The sequence below is a fragment of the Hyalella azteca genome, unplaced genomic scaffold (assembly GCF_000764305.2).
Source record: "Hyalella azteca isolate HAZT.00-mixed unplaced genomic scaffold, Hazt_2.0.2 contig10004, whole genome shotgun sequence".
Taxonomy (NCBI): Eukaryota; Metazoa; Arthropoda; class Malacostraca; order Amphipoda; family Hyalellidae; genus Hyalella; species Hyalella azteca.
The window spans coordinates 509402-528456 of NW_025940059.1; the positions used below are offsets into that span (position 1 = coordinate 509402).

Here is a 19055-nt window from a genome sequence, read left to right on the forward strand (position 1 = left end):
TAATGTTTCATTTCAGGCGAATTTTATCGCTTAGATGAAACCTTAATGCCAAAATATATCTATTTTCGGTCAATAAATGGCTGTGTAATGTCTAAAACCTTAAACTCGCGGAAATTTCGATTTAAAAAACCTGGGTCTGGAAGGACATTCTATGTGATTCTTCTCAATTGGTATCTTTACTATTCTTCGGCACAGTTCTTCCTCACAACTAATAATCACTAATGTAACTAGTAATAATAACCGTTCTTTTTAACACTTTCACACTAATAGCCGTCTTCGGTTTTTCGGTCACGGGTATTAGTGCGGTTCCCTGCAGTCCTTCCAAACATGAATTATTGTCTAATGTAGCAGCTGACGCGGCATCTTCAAGACATACTGTCACTGCTGTAGCCTTATTTAACTGGTAGCATTGAAATTTATTTGTAAATCTTGAACATAGTCAAGTCAAATTCTTGATTAAAAAATTAATGACGGAATAAAATCATATTTTGATCTTGATAATGGATTATGTTAGTTAGATATTTAGGCATTCTAATCAACGTAAAATTCTCGCAACAATCGCAAATGATGTCAGTGACAGTTCTACCTTATCATACCATGCAGGCATTGATTGTTCTGCGTCTTATCATTTTGATTGTGTCACATCCGCTCCACGTGTTGGTTGTGCTGAAGCCGCCTTCCTTCTGTTCCTTTGATATTTTTTGGTGGTATACGTTCCTGGATTTCATTAGAGTGAACCACAGCAAATGTTTTATGCTCTAAGAAGTTTATGTTCAATGGTAATTAGTGATTTACGTTTCAGACTGTGATTTCCACTGTAATCTGTGTGATCTGTTATACACTGTGAGCTCATTATACTCTCTCTGTGTAGCGCTACAGTTACAGGGAAGGTACCCACACAAATGCTGGATTCTGTGCCTTGACCTTGGCAAGACGGGCAAGTTATCAGTTTTCTTTCAGTTGCAGTTCAGAGTCAGTTTTCTTTTATGGGCTGCGCCGACGCAGCGCGTATACAATGCATTGGCTTGAGCAAGACTGAAACTTATTTCTGAATCGGGCGGAAATGTACTTAAATTGTAAATAACATTGATGCAGGAACCCTGGAATTTTCTTGCAACATAAATTCACTGAATTAATTCTAAAATATTTGAAATATAGTCATAACGTTTCATTGCAGTGCCTTGTCATGCAACTGGAATGATATGTGAAACGAGGTCAGGTTCACGAAGAGTTTAGAAGTAAACGGCTCTTGAATGAAACATTGATCAAGAGATGAATAGTTGTGATGTTTCTAAAAAGTTTGATATTGATAAACTAAACAAAAATAACTGCCCACTAATTAGGTAAAAAAACAAACGGCGCCAAATTATTTGTATAAAACAAAAACATGCTAAAAGATTTAATCGAACGTTCGGGAAATTTTTTGACGTGTTACGTTCAGGCGATTAAAACCCGTGCAAATATATCGTATCAAAAATCATCATGCATGTTACTTCTAAGAATTTAACTCTAATTTGAATAGCGTAAATGCAGGACTAGAATGAAGAACCAATGTTTTAACACCGAATATTTTGGACATTCTCCATGATTTTAGTCCAACAGAATAACTTGACTGTAAATAGCCAAAAAATCAACGAACGTCAAGCAAGATAAAATTCTCATCCAGAACAAACAATGTAGCCGGTCATTAGTGCAGCGCATTAGCGCCAGCCAAGTTTGATCTGTAAACATGTTATAAGATATTCTAGCACCGTAAACCTTTCAGGCGAATGATTTCCACATTACTGTGGTGACTCGGCTCTAAATAATAAGGGGAAAACCAACAACTTTTTACGCGCGCCAATTTTAACAAATTCGAATCAGATGAATACATTCCAACGATACTCGATGATTCTTTTCACGGTTAAAAATTAATTAATTTCTCGAGAGTAAAGTGATGTTCGGCATTAATAATGCATTTTTTCAGGGGAAATTAAATTCTGAAACGGCTAAAATAACCACTATGCAATCTATACTGCGCAGTTGGGAAATGGAGGAATTCCCCGAGTTACGTGAAGTCCGATGTTGAATCCTGGAAATAATTAACTTAACCCGCTTTCTATAAATTTACCGCCATTTTCGTAACCTCCCACAACATTCAGACTCGTTAAAATTTTAGTGTGATAGATACTTAACTTTTCAAATACATATAAACGGAAGAGATGCTTGAATATAATGGTACCTTTTATACCGGGATATGTGCCCATATGTAAAATATTTATGTGAGAAAATAGTCGATTCGACAAGCTCAACATTTCAATGAAAAACATGATTTGATTCAGAAATTCTCAAACATTATGCGATGTTTTTCCGAAATGTATTCATTTCGAAATTCAAACACATTCTAAATGTTAATACTAAAAAATCAACATTTTTCTTCTTCATTCATCACGATGTCAAGTTACTACCTATGCTATTGCTCTGCATGTCATCGACAAAATTGTTCCAGAAGAATGCAGCCGCAAATTTTAAATGAACCTACTCAGGAAATATTCCTCCATTCTGATTCGAAATGAGAATTTATTCTCCGTTCTAGATGTGCGTCAGGTAGACAACGAAATTAATTTCAAAATAAACTATGAATTTTTGAGTTCCTAGATTTTGTTTTTGGTAAAATTAAATTTAATAAAATTATTAATTGAACTGCGAACACATAGTTCAAGAAGATAATTCAGTAAGAATTGCTTTAAAATGCCCATGTAGAAGTAAATGAGTCTCTGAGGGAGGAAGCTCCAAGTTCAAACTAATAGCAAGCGACGTGTGTTATTACACTTTACCTGCAATATGCTGTAAAAAATAAGAGTTTACCATAAAGCGATCAAATGTTTTTTTTAATATTGTGCGATAATTTCGTGTTTAACTGTATCGGTATTTTATTGCACCTTTTATTTTATTATATTTTCAGAAATCGTTCAAAATCGGCAATAAAGTGGTAACTTACGTGTAATACATTGTCATCCTTTATCATATGGATAAATAAGCGAATCCAAATTAATAGGAAATACAACTAGTATTTTTAACTGCAACAAATGTCGTTTTTATTAACTCTCATTACCTGCCAGTGAGACAGATTTAATTGAACCTTATTTTAAATTGCGAACCTAATTTTAAAATTTGTTACTTGAGAGGTCGACTATTGAATTGGCTCAAATTCAATGATACCAAGTTCACGCACCGAACGATACTAACTAGTGATTCGCTCCTGATTTTAAAATAGTTCTCAACTAGAGGCTGTTTGGTCGGATGGAAATTATTACATTTTTCATTATATATGTCCTTTCCTTCAGTATATAGACGACAGTTTGAAGCTAGAATGCGTTTACTCAAATATACAATTAAGAAGTTTGGTACTGCCGAATTATTATGCGAAGGAAACGGATGCATCGATGTTGCTATCGAAGTTTTGAACATTTTCCTTGGCAATGATTTTTTGCCGCGGAGAGGAGACCAGGCTCTACAATATGCCGACCATTTGTATTATTTTTTTCATGTTTTTACATTTTATGCTAGTTGCATGTCTCTTTGTGTTTGTGCTAGAGTAATAATAATTCTTTTCGCCTGCGTTTGAATAGGCAACAAATAGTCAGTAGACTTGTCAACGAAAAATACTCAGTTTTCAAAATCACTTGGTTATATCCAACGGAATATCGAGTTGTGTTCGGTACTTTGAAGGCTTCGCTGGCTCCTCAACGGCAGGACCTGCGAAAATAAATTGATTACAAATATTTATTGAAATTTTCGTCAAATAAAATTGTAGTTAAAGTATTCCAAGGGTGATAACTGTAGTACAATCATTCAATGATCAGACACAGGCATAAGGTATTTTTATTGTTGCGGCTCAGTTGGTTTATTAAATGCTTGAGCTTTTGTGTGTAAATGCACCAAATTTAGGTTGCAAATTAATATTCATTGATTAATTAATTGGTGCTAATTAATGTTAATTGATTAATTATGTAACTAATTGATGCTTGATTAATTAATTAATTAATTAATTCAAGCATTAATATTTATAATATTAACAACATTAATAATCAAGCATTAATAATTAATTAATGCTTGATTAATTAATTAATCAAGCCCCAATTAAATGATGCTCGAGCTACAGGTTCGTTTCATAACCCACGACATGGTAAGGAGCGTCGGCGGTACCACAGCTCCAGGAGTAAGGCGACCAGTGCGACGCTGCAGCCGAGCCCCAGCACGATGAAGTGCCCGCCCAGGTCTCGTAGCCTGCAGCGGTGCAACAAGAAATGTGAGCGCATTGCACGTGAATGTCGGAAAAATAGGAAATAGTAACTGTCAGATGTAGTGTGCTGTCTATATTGAACATTTAGATAAGTAATGGACATAATAAAAAACTCTATATGTTAATAGGAGCTATCATATCATATCACTTATCATATAATATCATAGTGATGTTGGCTCTGAAAAATAGGCCTGATGTGACCTGTCGCCGATTCTTGCACTTTTCATGACTTTTCGTGACAGGAGATCTAAAAACAGGTCTTTTGACTGGATCTTTTCAAAAAAGACGTTAGTTTGAAATAGCTACTAGAAATCCACCAGGTTCGATATGGTGCAAGCATTTCAAATCACTTCGGGCAAACAGAAAAACAGCCTACACTTCGAACTGCTTCTATAAATGTTAAACGACAAATGTCATGGCCTTGTATGTATAGATAATTGAATCGTCAACTCATGGTCGGCTACCGATCATTATTATTTTTGCTGGTACTGGTAACAGTGTATTTATTATCCTAAAGTTATTAAATATTTATATAAAATAATATATACTTGTATATAGTAAATAGGTTTTGAGGTATTATGATATTTACTATTCGATCAATATACAGCATATCGGATAACAATGAGTTTTCGAAACCTAGCAATTTATATTTATGTACGGGATATTACTTGGCTGAGAAATTTCTCTTGCATTAAATTTTTTTCAATTCTAATTAGCGCAAAACATGGATTAAAAATTTGAATTATATCACACCTTCATATACCTTGAAATTATAATTTATTGGTCACAGTTTTAAGTTCACACTGGATTTATGTTACATTATGATTGAATATAGGTTTATCTTTTATCAAAGTTACCTTAATTTAAGAACTATTGCGAAAGCCTGAATAGACATATGATAAAGAGGTACTAAAATATCAGGGGTAATAATTATCTCTCTCGAGTATAACCCACATTAAAATTATGATTACGTGTAATGAGCTATGAATGAATTAGTGGGCTCAAAGACCTTAGCCTTTGAACTAACCTGAGAGGCCATGGTCCTTGGGCGTCTTTGTCCTTAACCGCGCTGCTTCTTCACGCCTTTGAACTAACCTGAGAGGCCTCGGTCCTCGGGCGTCTTTGTCCTTTCCGNCTTTGAACTAACCTTAGAGGCCTCGGTCCTTGAGCGTCTTTGTCCTTTACCGCGGTGCACTCGTTAGGCTTGGGCCAGTACTCAACCTGCCACTCCCTGAATAATCCTGACTGCATCATCCGCAGTATCCTGACGCACGACAAGGCAATTTCATATGCGTAATTAATATTTTTGGTATCAATTCTTTAAAAAAAATTGTAAGAGACCGTTCTATTCAAGATGGTATGTTTATTTTAAAATATCCCCGTTTTATTTTTAATTTTTCCTACACGTTATTTGATCTGTTTTTGATTAATAATGAAAACATGATAAAGTTTGCCCTACTGCTTGGGTTTTAGGAAAATATTATAAATCAGTCATCGCATTTGAACTTACACTTCAGGAACTATATCTTATTGCCTGGATAACCAGATCCAGACTCTGTAAATTCAAAGGACCAATTACTTGCTTCTTAAGTTCTAGCATACATTTTAGAAGCTATTAATACCAGTGCTCTTTTTCAGGTAATTCAGGAAATTTTAATGAACATCATACATACTCGGCATTGAATACAGGCAAGAAAACGCTATCCTCTTGCAACGCCCAACCGAAGGAGGCGCTGAAGAAGAGCTGAGGCACCAGCGTCAGACGACACTTCTTGGTCTGCAAGTAGTCCTGCTCCATGGCCGTGTCAAGAGAACTTTTCTCCTGAATTAACGTAAACAATAAAATTGAGTGTAGAAAATTAACGTGAAGAAAATTAATTAACGTACCGGTAGTGAAGAAAATTAACCTAAACAATGCGTATGGTAAGTGAATTGTAGTTCAGAGAGCATGAAAACCTTTTTAGCGCATTTTCTCATTTATGCACTGAGTTATATTTTTCTAACTACGGTAGGGATAAAAGTATTTGTGAAAATTATTTTCATGTCAATGTAAAAGACGATTCGACTCAAATCATTAGAATCTTTTCCTCATATGAATGAATTTTTTCATTAACCTTCATATCAAATATGGCGGCTTAAAAGACAGTCTCTGAGTGTCATTCAGTAAACAAATTCAAAATATTGACAAAAAACAGTCAATGCTTCTGTTCTGTGAAACTATTCCATGGAAAATTTTTTTGGAAATGAGAAACGAGTATCACAAACAATGTTTGACAGCAAAGCAGGCTTAGTAAGTAAAGCTCAACAACACAAGAATTTCTCTATTTACCTTGACTTTCTCCATTTCTCCAAGCCTTCTTCATCTGCACTTTGTCAGGTATTTGTATCATTAGTCAGCTTATTAATCGCAAGTTCAACAAAAATTTAGAACCAAAGAAAACGCCAGGTAAATTCACGATATCTCCCATGAAAACGTCTTTGAGAAGGAGCTATAGTATCCCAAACATTTTCATAGAACATAAGGTGAATTAATTTGGCTTTTCATCCAAATCTTGCGGGCAAAAACCTCTCGATGACCTGCATATTAACGTACTTTTATGAAAGCCATGTTCTTGAGCAGCACAGCGTTGATACCGTCAACATCTGACGTGACCATCAGACCTCTGTTTGAGCGCATCAAGTCTCCTATCTTGCGATAAGTTCCGGACTCAGCACCCTGTTCCGATAATAACAAAAACACGAGTGCATACAAATATCAGACTCAAATAATATCGAAAATAAAACATATATGAGACTAAGGAAATCTTGAAATAGGATAAACAAATCCAACGAAAAAATAAAGTTTTGTTGAAACATTTCTAAGCAAAATGAATTGTATTGTTCTAATCCAATGTTCGTAGAATATTCCATAAATTCAGCCCATTTAACGAAAACGTGCAGTCATCATATCGATAACAACATTGCGAAAATTCAAAAATAGCGCTCGTCAAAATTACCCACAACGCATAAATCTTTTGAGAAGAAGGTTCATAAGTAAATTAATTCAGAAAAGGATAAAATCAGAGTCACATTCAGAGAAGGATAAAATTCAGTGAATCGTCCTTATAAGACATAATGATGCAAAACTACATTTTCGCTAATGTCAACCATTGTAATAAAGAAACTGATATTTATTGTATTCATGTGCTTGCTCACCATAAAAATATAAAATAAATAAAACTTATCAATTCACAGCAACGAACAACTTAAACTCTTATGCAAGCCATAAAATTTCATTTATTAAAAGGAATTTTATGAAAACTAGCTCCTTTGAAATGCCAGTTAACCTTATGAAAAAAGAACTCGAATCATGAACTGGGAGATCATGGCGAGATATTTTATTTAATGTTGGATAACACTTGTCATACTTATAAAAGTTCTTCCTAGACCTCTCTTTGTGTAAACACTTGCACAAAAATGTCTTGTTAGGAACTTGTTACGTAATCTTCCAGCAATATACTACAGACAAAGCACAACTTATTATTTTGTTGACTAACCCCAAAGAGTTTTTCGTGCGCTGTCTCCGCTCGATACGTCCAGAGAATTTCTCTTTGATTGGCCAATTCATCGAGACTTTGTATGATGCCCGCCAAGCGCGGCACGGTCAGGAAGGCGATCAGGTTTCCAGTGTAAGTGTAGATCAAAATCATGCAGTAGGTCCACCACAAACCCAACATCACGCGGCTACTCTCATTCAAACGCAGTTCATAACCTGTAGAACGAATCGATATTCCTCGATAGTTACTGATTTTAAATAACATCTATAATATTAGCAGTTCTGTTCCAATAGCATGAACTGCAGCCATCAGCCGCCAATCAACCTTGCAGTAAATTTATACAATTATGTGAGTGAGTATTCTGCTAATAGAATAAACTACTAATTACACGTAAAATTATGTAATTCTGGATTTTTACCTAATTTTAATTGAACTGTTTTTGTCGTCTGACTCACCGATTCACACACTTACACATGAAGTACATAAATGCTGGTTCTAATGTCCGTAGACTTTTCGTGAATTTTCGAAATTCTGTTTAGCGAGATTTCGAGATTTTCCAAGTCTCGAACTCTCCAGATTTTTTTCCAAATTTCGAAATCTCGCTTTCGAGATTTAAAATTAAAATTAAAAAAGTGAGATTTGGAAAATATCGCTTTGAGATCAGAAAAATAATCGATGCGTCTGGAAAATGTACATTGTTGCAAACTTCATGCTCAAAAAATCTAATTAATACGAATAGAATCCACAACTTTAATATAATGAATAAAAATTCTGGAAACACTGGCTTGACGAAACCAGCAATTTCTAAAAGTTACGCTATTCATGGATTTGGGCCAAGATTTCGGTTAGTAAATGATTACTACTAAAAATTTGTGCTGTGCAAGTCCTTAATGCGCAATGACAAATAAAAAGACTGCTTCCCGTCTTCATTTAATATTCACTTTACTTTCTGTTTTCTTCCAACTTTCTCTGAACAATAAATTCCAAGATAGTCTGATAATTAAATTGTGATTAAGGCATCCCATGAAAAATTCTGTCTCATATTACAATATCTTAAAAAAACACGCCAATTTGGCGCACATTCATTCTTTATGTTATAACATTTTCCATTCTCCTTCAAAATTATTCATTTCTCTCCCACTTACTAAATCCTAATTTTTTTCCCTGCATACCCTGAGCAATGAGGCAGAACCCTGCGCCCCAGACGTAGTTGAGTACCGACGCACTGCGCCCTTTGTGAGGGTAGAGTGAGGGCGACCAGTCGCCTGTACCCTCAGTCATGAGCCACAGCAAGGGACCAACCGCACACGGACTGCTGAGGATCAGCAGCCACACCTGCGGGGTTGAGATTAAGTAATGATTTAGGCAGATTATTTCATAAATTGAGGCTTAAAAGAGGAACTTTCTGAATTAAACATAGTTTAAATTTATATAAGCTGCAATTCTTTAAGATTAAGTCATAAATGTTTATGCTCAAATCATAAATAAGCATTTTAATGCGAAAAAGTTCTCGATTACTTGGATTTGTAATGAGGATGCAAACATGTAAATAAATATAGATCTAAAAATAACACGCTTTTTAATGTGATATTAATGTATTAGAAGCGAACCCAGCAATTATACAACATTTTGATATTAAATTGAAACAATATGTCAATAAAGGTTCGACTTGTCCGTACCTCTGGATCCCAGATTTGATTAGACGTTTAATTACTGGTTTGTTAAAACCAGAATTTCCACTAACCATTTTGTCAGCCGAAATATTTTTCGAATTTTTTAGCTGTCACCAAATAGACATACAACGTTGCTTTCATTTGAAAATATAGTACGTTATGTACTTCTGCTGGTTTGAGATGAATATATGAAATTTTGAAACTACCCTAGCAAAAACACGTCGGCTTAAATAAAACTCAATATTAATGAACTCATTTTAGTTCATTACTAATGTTAAAATTCGTGACTCGTCTAATATAGAAAAAGTTAAATAAAGACCGACCTGCACGTGTCTCACTTAGTGAGTGAAGGCGTAATAGGGTACCTGAAAACCTGCGCTACGGTACCTTGTAGGTGAAGGCATAATTGGGTACCTGAAGACCAGCATCACGGTACCTTGTAGGTGAAGGCGTAATCGAGTAAAAGAAGACCGGCAGCCTTCACCTTGTATGTGAAGGCGCAATAGAATAAAAGAAGACCGGCAGCCTTCACCTTCAAGGTACCTGAAGACCTGCACTACGGTACCTTGTATGTGAAGGGCTGCAGGAAGGCCAGGGTGTTGGGCCGCTCCCCAGGGGCGCGGATGAGGATGGCCGTGGGCTCCTCGTAGAAGGGATGCGTGAAGTCGATGACGGCTTCCCGAGCCTCGGTGATGGTGAAGCTCCCCATCGCCATGTCTGCCCACTATTGGGTATCCAATTACTTTTTTTAATAGCCCTGATTTACTAATATTTCATACCTCTTCGCTTAATTACTACGATAAATTATATCTGATGGAAAATGAACAAAGTTTACGATCGACATGCATGCGACCCGTTTAGGACTGCCGCTTAGACTACAATGGTACGTTGAAAATTACGTTGATTATTGAATACCTTTAGTTTAAAATTCAAGATTATTTTTAACGAAAAAACTCTACGAGGCTCTTGGTCTACTGTTTCAGGGTTACGTTCGAATAGTGAGGGAACCGACACCAAATCATGCCTTTCAATATCCATCGAATTCCAAGATTCCCAGCAGAAGACGTTGTTGTCACCATTTTGAAGTACATAATAATTACCGTTCTCACCTCATTATCGTTGTGGCATTTATAATAGTTACCGATCTCATAACCCTATCAATATGGCATTAACAATAGTTATCGCTCACCCCATTTCACCCTTTTGACAATCATTATAGTTCCACCTCTCTTTAATATGTCATTACGGCATTTGTGATAGTCCGTTCTGGCTTACCTAATATTTACCTCACCACCATGTCGACCATGCCGTTGTGGCTTACCTAATATTTACCTCTCTCACCACCATGCCGACCATGCCGTTGAATGTGCCGTTGGGCATCGCATTACCCCAGTTCCCGTCGTACGGAAGCTCCAGCGTGTAACTGTTCGAAACAAGAATAGCAGCTGAATTCAGTATGAACTTTCTTTCTACCATTAATTTTCCAACTAAACCTATTAATTGCTAGTTCAGATTATACGTATTACGCCGTAAAATAATTAACTCAAAAATGTATACAGGAAATCTGCGCTATTAACGATGAAAATACTATGAGAACTACGCGATAAGCGAACTTAACTAATTTATTTCCCACATTTTTTTATTAAAACAGGCTGAAAATTCAATAGTTTTATAAATAATATATACTCATACCAACACTCACCCACCATATTTCACCGCTTATTCTGTTTATCAGCTTAACATCCATTCAATTGACTCACTTAAAATGATACTTTTTAGCCAGCGTCTTGATCATCTCGATGCAGAAGCCCTCACCAGGACCCACGATTACCTGCTCCGAACCGATGGTTTGCACATCCAAGATCATGAATGGAGGACGCTGTGATAAATGAAGACTTTAAAATTAAATGAACATCGACTTATGTTAATAATATCGTATCTAAAATATTTGTCGAAATTGGCGAATATTGTATTGTTAGAAGTCGTCTGACACTGTAGATATACATGTAAGGACTTTTTGGGTGCGGATCAACGATGTACATCGTATCGAGATATTACCTGGACCTAAAATTTTACTCTTACTGGAGAATAGAAAGGCATTTCAGAAGCGGAAGAAGAAAAACAAAACAGTAGTTTCAGATTGGCACGCATCATTTTAAATCGGAAGTCAGATGAAAAGTTTTTCGAATAATTCAGCAATAGTCAAATAGAAGTTGGATTTTCAAGATAAAATGTAAGTTTCAATAGTCAAATAGAAGTTTTATTTTGAAGTAACATGTAAGTTTCAATTTTCTTTTTATATAATTATAATTTGTTAGTTTCTCATACAAAAGGGATACTAAAATTGTATGGGTTATCGATCTCGGACAAGGCCAGTTTAACCTGATAGTTATATATAACAGACCCTAGACATTGATTTGCTGCACACGATGCAGAAATTTTGGCCACGGTGTCATAAAAAACAGTTGGTGAGAGGCATTTGACTGATTGCGTAATGAATAGTAAAAAAATGATATTACACGGAAATTGACACTAAACGATAACTGTGTTCCGCGTAAACTGGATAACTAGTACGACATGGACCTCATAGCATTACGATCATGAAAATATTTTGCTCGCAAGGCACTGAATGATCGTAAATGCGAGGATAATCCGATACAGAATAAATAATGTTTTCAATTGAGCTCGTAATCGCCGATGCATCGGCAGCATCTGTCATCGAAGGCTGCACCGCATGACCGCGACATCGACCAACGTAATTGACACCGCAACTAAACTGCGTGTAAGCAATCAACTGCCCAATGTAAGGTAACTCGATTTCCGAGCAATGCCTGGTGGAAACAAATTACCATGAATTCCTTTTACATTACAGAATCTAAATGTGGGATGCCAGACCCTAAACTCATTATGTGTCAACTCTCCTATGCAGGGCGCTACGCTTTCGGAGCAATGCCTGGAAAAAACAAATGATGCATAATTTCATCATAATTAGTTATCCTCGAGAACCGAAAAATCATAAATTTCCCGAAAAACTTTAAACGGATTCATGAATTAGGCTTTAGCAAATGCCAGAAATAATATTTGTACTTTTTTAGCCTTTAGTGAATAGATATATCGTCAACGGGTTTTTTCAAGATAAGTCCAATACGTAAAAAATATTCTTTTGAAGTGTTAAAAGTATCATCTATCGGAATCGATACTGTATAAAACCATAATTATCATACGGAAGGAACTTATTGTTTATTTTTTATTTTTTCATTTGCTCTTCATTAACCAATATAAACCAGCAGGATTTAAATTGTAACTTCTTCGTATTTATCATTGCGCTGACATTGATGGTGACGATGGTGAGGTGCCGCCCGTTGAGGTACTGCCTCCCCAGCAGCAGCTGCTCCTCCCGCGTCAGCCCGTCAGGCAGCACGCGCGGCACAGGCAAGGGAGGGGCGCTGCACTCCACGTACTCTCGCGCCAGCCTGCGGGGCGTCAGCTGCTTTACTTTATGATGGTATGAGTAGCTAAATACTTGCGGAACGGAGAAAAAATTTAGTAAATACTTCTTAGTTATGATTTGTTTGCAACATTTGTCCATATTTATTTAGATAAACGCATGGTTTATTACGCCTGCAGGGCGTGAGCTGCTTTACTTATTGAACGAACGAGTAGATAAATGCTTGCGAGACGGAGAAAAGATTTAGTAAATACTTCTTAGTCATGATTTGCATGCAACATTTTTCCATATTTATTTGGAAATGACATGCATGCACTGGCATAGAGACTCGCGCAAGCCTGCAGGGCATGAGCTGCTTTACTTATTGAAGGAACGAAAAGCCAAGTAAAGTAAATGGGAGAAGATTACATATACTTTTAAATGTTTTTAAAATAGATACTTTAATTAATAAAATGCTAGAATACATACAGCATTAAAAAGTATTTAATTTGACTGAACACAATAATCTTAGTCGTTTTTATTTGGAAATGACCATACACAGGTAGAAATCGCGATCATCATGTTGCTTGTTGCCGAAAAGGTAGCTGGATAAATTTCCTTCGTGTAATCATTAAAACATTCACTCCATTCAGTTGCTATATTGACGCTGCTACCTTATACATGCATGTCTCAAGATGCGCGCAAATTATAAAAATCGTGTTGATGCATTTCTCGTTATTAAATTCTTCGTCCAAGCAGTTTATCTGACCAGTAAATAAAGGGTAATGAAGCAAGAACCACAGCAGAGGTAATGTTAACTTAAAGCATCAAGTTTCTTATCTTCATAATGGAACTGGACTCTCACCTCCTTGGTGTCATTATAGCGTCTAGGTGTTTGAGAAATGTTTGCGTTCTGTTGGCACGGCTGGTGTTCGTAAGTTTGTTGACTTGCCATGGCAACCACCAAGTCAACAGCGGGGCCAAACACGTCCATTTATTACGTTCCTTTAAGCATAGTTTAGGAATTACTTTTATTACCTCCTTAATTGGTCAAAATTTTTCATCAGATCTAAATTTAGTAATAACTTTATCTGACCAAAAGGTAATAAGTTTCGATCTTGTTTATTGTTTTTTTTTTGCAGTCCATCATGAATTTCAGTTTGAACAAATTCATATTGAGAATAGTTCTTGACCTGGAATGACGAATGAAACTATTCACTGGAAAATAATAGACCATAATAGACATCATCCTAATAATCGCCTCTATTATTGATCATGAGAATGGAAATGGATACATGGCTGTTGATATGAACATACCAAGGCATTGAACAGCGCCACAAAGAGCCGATCTTTAGTCTGGATTTCATAGTCACGGGAGCTTCCATCGCAGTCTTCCGTGGCCAGCAACATCAGTGGACCCTGGCCCTCGGACAGCCAAGTCTCTGCCAGACTCGCCAGCCGCGAACATGGGCCTAAACCTATGGTCACTGCACCGGGATCTGAGAAGATAATGACACGATATATCTTCTTCCAAATGTTGTTTCCAGGGCTATTTCGCTACGCCATGTTTGGAATTTTTCTCTAACATTTAGTAAAAACGAGTTAGGCAGAATTAAAAACTTCTTTAATGGTTGTTTCATATGATAAAGGAACGAAAAATCAAATATTTACGATAAAACTCTTGAAATTTGATAATGAAATTTTGTATTTTCAATCGAGTCTGGCTTCTTACCTGGTTTTTCGATTACGTCTACTAAAGATCGGTACGAGTACTCCAGATCAGCAGAAGCAGCAGCGCTCTGAAGCAGAGATTCGCCTCGCAAATCCAACACTGAGTCTTCACTCACGGCCACCTCTAATTAGTTTATATGTTAGAGCACGAAATAATTTATTTATCATCAATAATCACATACAATTAAGACAAAATTCTGTCTGAATATGAGGTAATTACATAGAAAGACCATCACTCACAAAGCCGAAAAATTCTAATCGCGAGCGTTGCAGTAAAGGCACGTCAGTAATTTAATGCTTATGACATGATTAATTTAATATTTATTCATGACCTCATATTCGAAGAATAATAGCGCTTCTAATCAGAAAATGTAGCCTCGATATTCCCTGGATATTAGCAATAACTGCCATGAACAACGGCAAGGTATGAGGCCAACAGAAATTATAATCAATGGTTGTACGTAGAATCCGAAAGACAAATAATCAGTTTGCCTCTTCCTTGAATCGCAATAAGCAGAATGTAAGGCCAATCCCGCTGTACATCAACTGCTCTAGTCGTAAAGTGTATTGGTGGAGCAGTAAAAGTTTTAGGAAAATTTGCAAAACCAAGCTAAACGTCCCACTGGTACGTAAACTAAGCGCATCGGTGGTTTGCAGTGGTGGTACGTTTCCAATGGTACTTTTCAAAATTCGAAATCGATAATCTATTGAGTAAATGCAGTCAAAATTAATGACAGGAATGACACCAACTATACCATGGATGCCGAATAACGCTACCTACCTCAACTATAACTTTCACAATTTCACGTCAATGTCGAACGAGGAACATGAACGCATTAAGCTCAAATTATTCCGATTGCACGGCATTCTTGGCGAACAAACAATAAGCGGGAGAATAGCAAAGCTCTGCTTAGTGCAGGTGCTCATTTTGGTGATACACGAGGGCAAATAATCGACTTGGAGCTCAAGTGACGCAAGACTGAACCTTGAATAAAGTAACATTCAATCTCAGGCCTCGGCGATGGTGAAAATCGCGATAAAATTATTGAAAAAATATAAGTTCAAGTGCGCAGTTTACGAAGTTCTTGTTCTGTGAAACTGAGATCCATTGAAGGGCATTACTATGCATACTAAAAATACTACATACTTAATAAAGCACTACTTTATATAAATATAGAACTTTAATATTCTACATTTCTTTATTTATTACTTCTGCGACACCAGAAGCTAGAACAGTAATTTAAATGACTGGTGTAATTAGATGCAGCTGAGTTCAGTTTCTCACCTATTTGAGCACTAAAATGGTCAGAGTAATTATCAATTAAATTGTTACAATTATTTAAATTCTCAGTTATTTTTCTTTCGTATGTTCATTCTTCCCTTAATACTCCAGCCGACGCAAAGGTTTTGTTTAATCGTTTCATTTTAAGCTCGGCAATTAAAAAAATTAGAAGCCATTGACACAATGTACTTCAGACCTAAAGGGAAAATTCCTAAAAAAATTAATAAACTCAATAATGTATATTATTAAAAAGCATATAAATTTACGTTAGGAGTCTAAACGCCTGTAAAGAGCCTGAATCATTATTAATTATGTTTACCTACCCTACAAACACACACTTTTACACTAACCTAAATCCAATTCCCTATACATCAAATACCAGTTCAAGAAGAAATACATAAATAATTTTCAATATCATACAGCAATTGGATATAATTGCTGTAATCTCTTACTTCTCGGAAGCTCCCATCAAAAATAATTGTTCTTTACCTACATCAGACTCTTGTTTATGTTAGAAAATAGACAACAACTATTTTGTTAGCGCGATGCTGTCTTAATGATAATGTCATCAGCAAAGCATTTTCACGAAGTCTCGTCAGGTTCATAGAACAAATCAACACAGAAAGAGAACAAATTCTAATTTAATCCAATTTTTAGGGACCCGTGTTTTCAAAATACACGCGAAAGGAAAGGTGAAATGTATGAGCATAGTTTATGGTATTTGAGTGTATTTTATTCAGGTTCAATTGTTTGAGCGGCGCAGCTAAACAACGAAAAGAATGAGCTGTTGTCTAAGCTAGCTTCTTATTTCAATCAATGATTGCTGAGTGATGTCTACACTTTGTCTAACGTAAACATAAACTTCTCACGTTATTACGCTAAAAGCCATACAATATTCTAAACAAAGACCTACATCCTGTTAATGAGACGTTTTGTATAGTGGAATTTAGTTTTTATTATTTCGTAGCATTTACAAATGATGAATAAAAATAATGTCTCTCTAAGGAAAAACTCTAAAAGATTAGCATGTAATAAAACTTCTAATGATATGTAACTCCACTTAGTAGAGTTTGAATGTCCTAACCATTGTCTTAATCTGGCCTTTAGATGGATAATGGAAAAACGAAATTAAGACGCCGTTACCCGGAAAGACCGGTCATAAATAATTCCAGCCAATTAATTATTTGGATAGATATGATTCATTTTTGTGGAATTTTTATTCAAAAATATTTTCAAATCATCTATACGAAAACTTTGCTGCACATGCGTTTGCTGGTTCAAGTTCATGGTGAATTCATGCAAGTAACAGTATTATTATAAGTTTAATCACTCACTACGTTCAGACAATTTTTGACTCCTCATTGGTAACAGATTTAATTCTTTACATTTTTTAGCATCATTCCAAACCTATTGTTTAATTTCTACGCACCGTATACAAAACAATTCCCGCATCGAGCGTTTTCACCAACCAATTCTGTTGATACCAAAATATTAGTGTTATTGTTACCCCGAGTGAAACTCACCAAGCTTATTAAACCTTTGACCAGCGGTAGTAACAATTAGAGTCAAAATGACGATGCTTGAGCCGGACCGAAGGGTTTTGTGACCCATCGTATCTCGATTTTACATTTGCCACTAGCTCCAGCACTGAAAAAAGCGGGTTTTGATTGTGGAGGGACAACCTTATTAATCAGTAAATCATTACGCTTTCTCGACATAAAATATAGTACACATTTTTTTAATTAAATATAATTCATTCAATTAATATATTTATATAGAGCTACAATGAGGACCATCATTCCCCGTACTCACTGTACCGCCAGGACCGGGAATGCCAGGAAACTCTACGGAGCCTGCACGCGTCAGCGATGGAGGCCAGATCATGAATACTCCGCTTCCGGTTGTGAAAGCGAAGCTTCTTATACGTCAGCTTGTAATTGCTCCTGAATAAACGAAATTCATTGACTCACGCAAGTGAGACCATAAACAGGAGCCAGAACACAGGTCTGTCTTCAATTTTATTTCAGGAATGCTGAAACTGAGGTGATTTAGCGATAGCATATATTGGTAAAGCCATTGTGATTTTAAATTTTCGATTTCAATTGCTAGTAGTTTTTGATTTATTTTGTTTAATTTAAATTTTTAGATTTCATTTCTATTGTTAAAAAGGGATTTGCAACAATGTGAGGATTGTTCGAGACCACAATTCATCAATATAACGGACAACAAAGCTAGATCGTCTCCATGTACCAAAATACTTTACGAGCTTCCTTTATGCATGATATTAAGCTTATTTTATCTATAAAGTTTTCAAGTTCAATAGAGACATTTTTGAAATATCATTCTTTCATTGAAAATGTTTTCTTTACTAATTTAATCCGACCCTCAATTCATGCCGAATAATGCCTATTCATGGCATGCCAATCCGCTTCCGGTATTGAGAGGTACGTGATTCGTTTTTGAACAAAAATAAATTTTAAAAAATTAAGTTGGGTTTAGATAGGCAAGGTTAGGTTCGTTTTAATCAAAAACGTAATGGCATAAAAATCTGTAATAATCCTTATCGCGGTGCATGGCATATAATTATTTATATTCTGAATTTCAACAAGATCCGTATAGGTACGAAACTGAATGACTGCTTCGGTTGCGCTAAAGTTGCGTTTCTTCGTTTTATCAAAAAACGCAATGGAGTATAAATTTGCAAAAATTGCCATCTTTGCGCATTGCTAAAAGTTACTTATACTAGTATTCCAAATTTCAAGCAGATCCGCTCAGAATTGAAAGACTTATGACAGGTTCAGTTTTGAGTCTGCTGGTGAGTTCTCAGATGAATTCGGAGAAATGTCGATTCGATTAAATAGGCATAGAATTTTTTTACATTACTGAATTAGTAATTCATTAAGTGGCTCTGGGCAAATACGTTCATACAAAAGGTTAGTGGAAAATGCAACAAGCCAAATTTAATGATTTATTAATGCCCACGCTAAATTTCATGGGCGAACTTTTCATTTGGACAGATTTTCATCTTCATATTTTGGGTGGTCATTAGGGATTGAATATTTGCGAGCTCCTCGGTTGTTCAGTCAAGAATTTGTATTATATTTCCGAACAATACTGAATC

The 19055-nt window shown here is 35.9% G+C and overlaps 1 protein-coding gene across 1 annotated transcript; it reads right to left on the reverse strand.

Moving 5' to 3' along the window:
* Positions 1-3661: 3661 nt before the first annotated feature.
* Positions 3662-15579, reverse strand: LOC108675954 (glutamate receptor U1). The gene is made up of 14 exons (XM_047882240.1): positions 15535-15579; positions 14654-14774; positions 14239-14420; positions 12826-12981; positions 11255-11373; positions 10827-10917; positions 10060-10218; positions 8994-9156; positions 7822-8036; positions 6879-7001; positions 5959-6107; positions 5433-5549; positions 4163-4269; positions 3662-3738 (listed from the first exon to the last, which is right to left on the reverse strand). Exons 1-14 carry the CDS (start codon positions 15577-15579, stop codon positions 3662-3664), a joined length of 1824 nt encoding a protein of 607 aa, XP_047738196.1.
* Positions 15580-19055: the final 3476 nt, after the last annotated feature.

What these genes read in the sequence shown, in the direction of transcription:
- LOC108675954 (XM_047882240.1), bottom strand. Translation starts at nt 15,579, where the DNA reads ATGAGCACCTGCACTAAGCAGAGCTTTGCTATTCTCCCGCTTATT. An exon ending in GTTCTGCCTCATTGCTCAGG is followed by an intron (nt 8,037 to 8,993) that starts GTATGCAGGGAA and finishes TTCGTTCTACAG; the next exon opens with GTTATGAACTGCGTTTGAAT. An exon ending in AGAACATGGCTTTCATAAAA is followed by an intron (nt 6,108 to 6,878) that starts GTACGTTAATAT and finishes ACGTTAATTCAG; the next exon opens with GAGAAAAGTTCTCTTGACAC.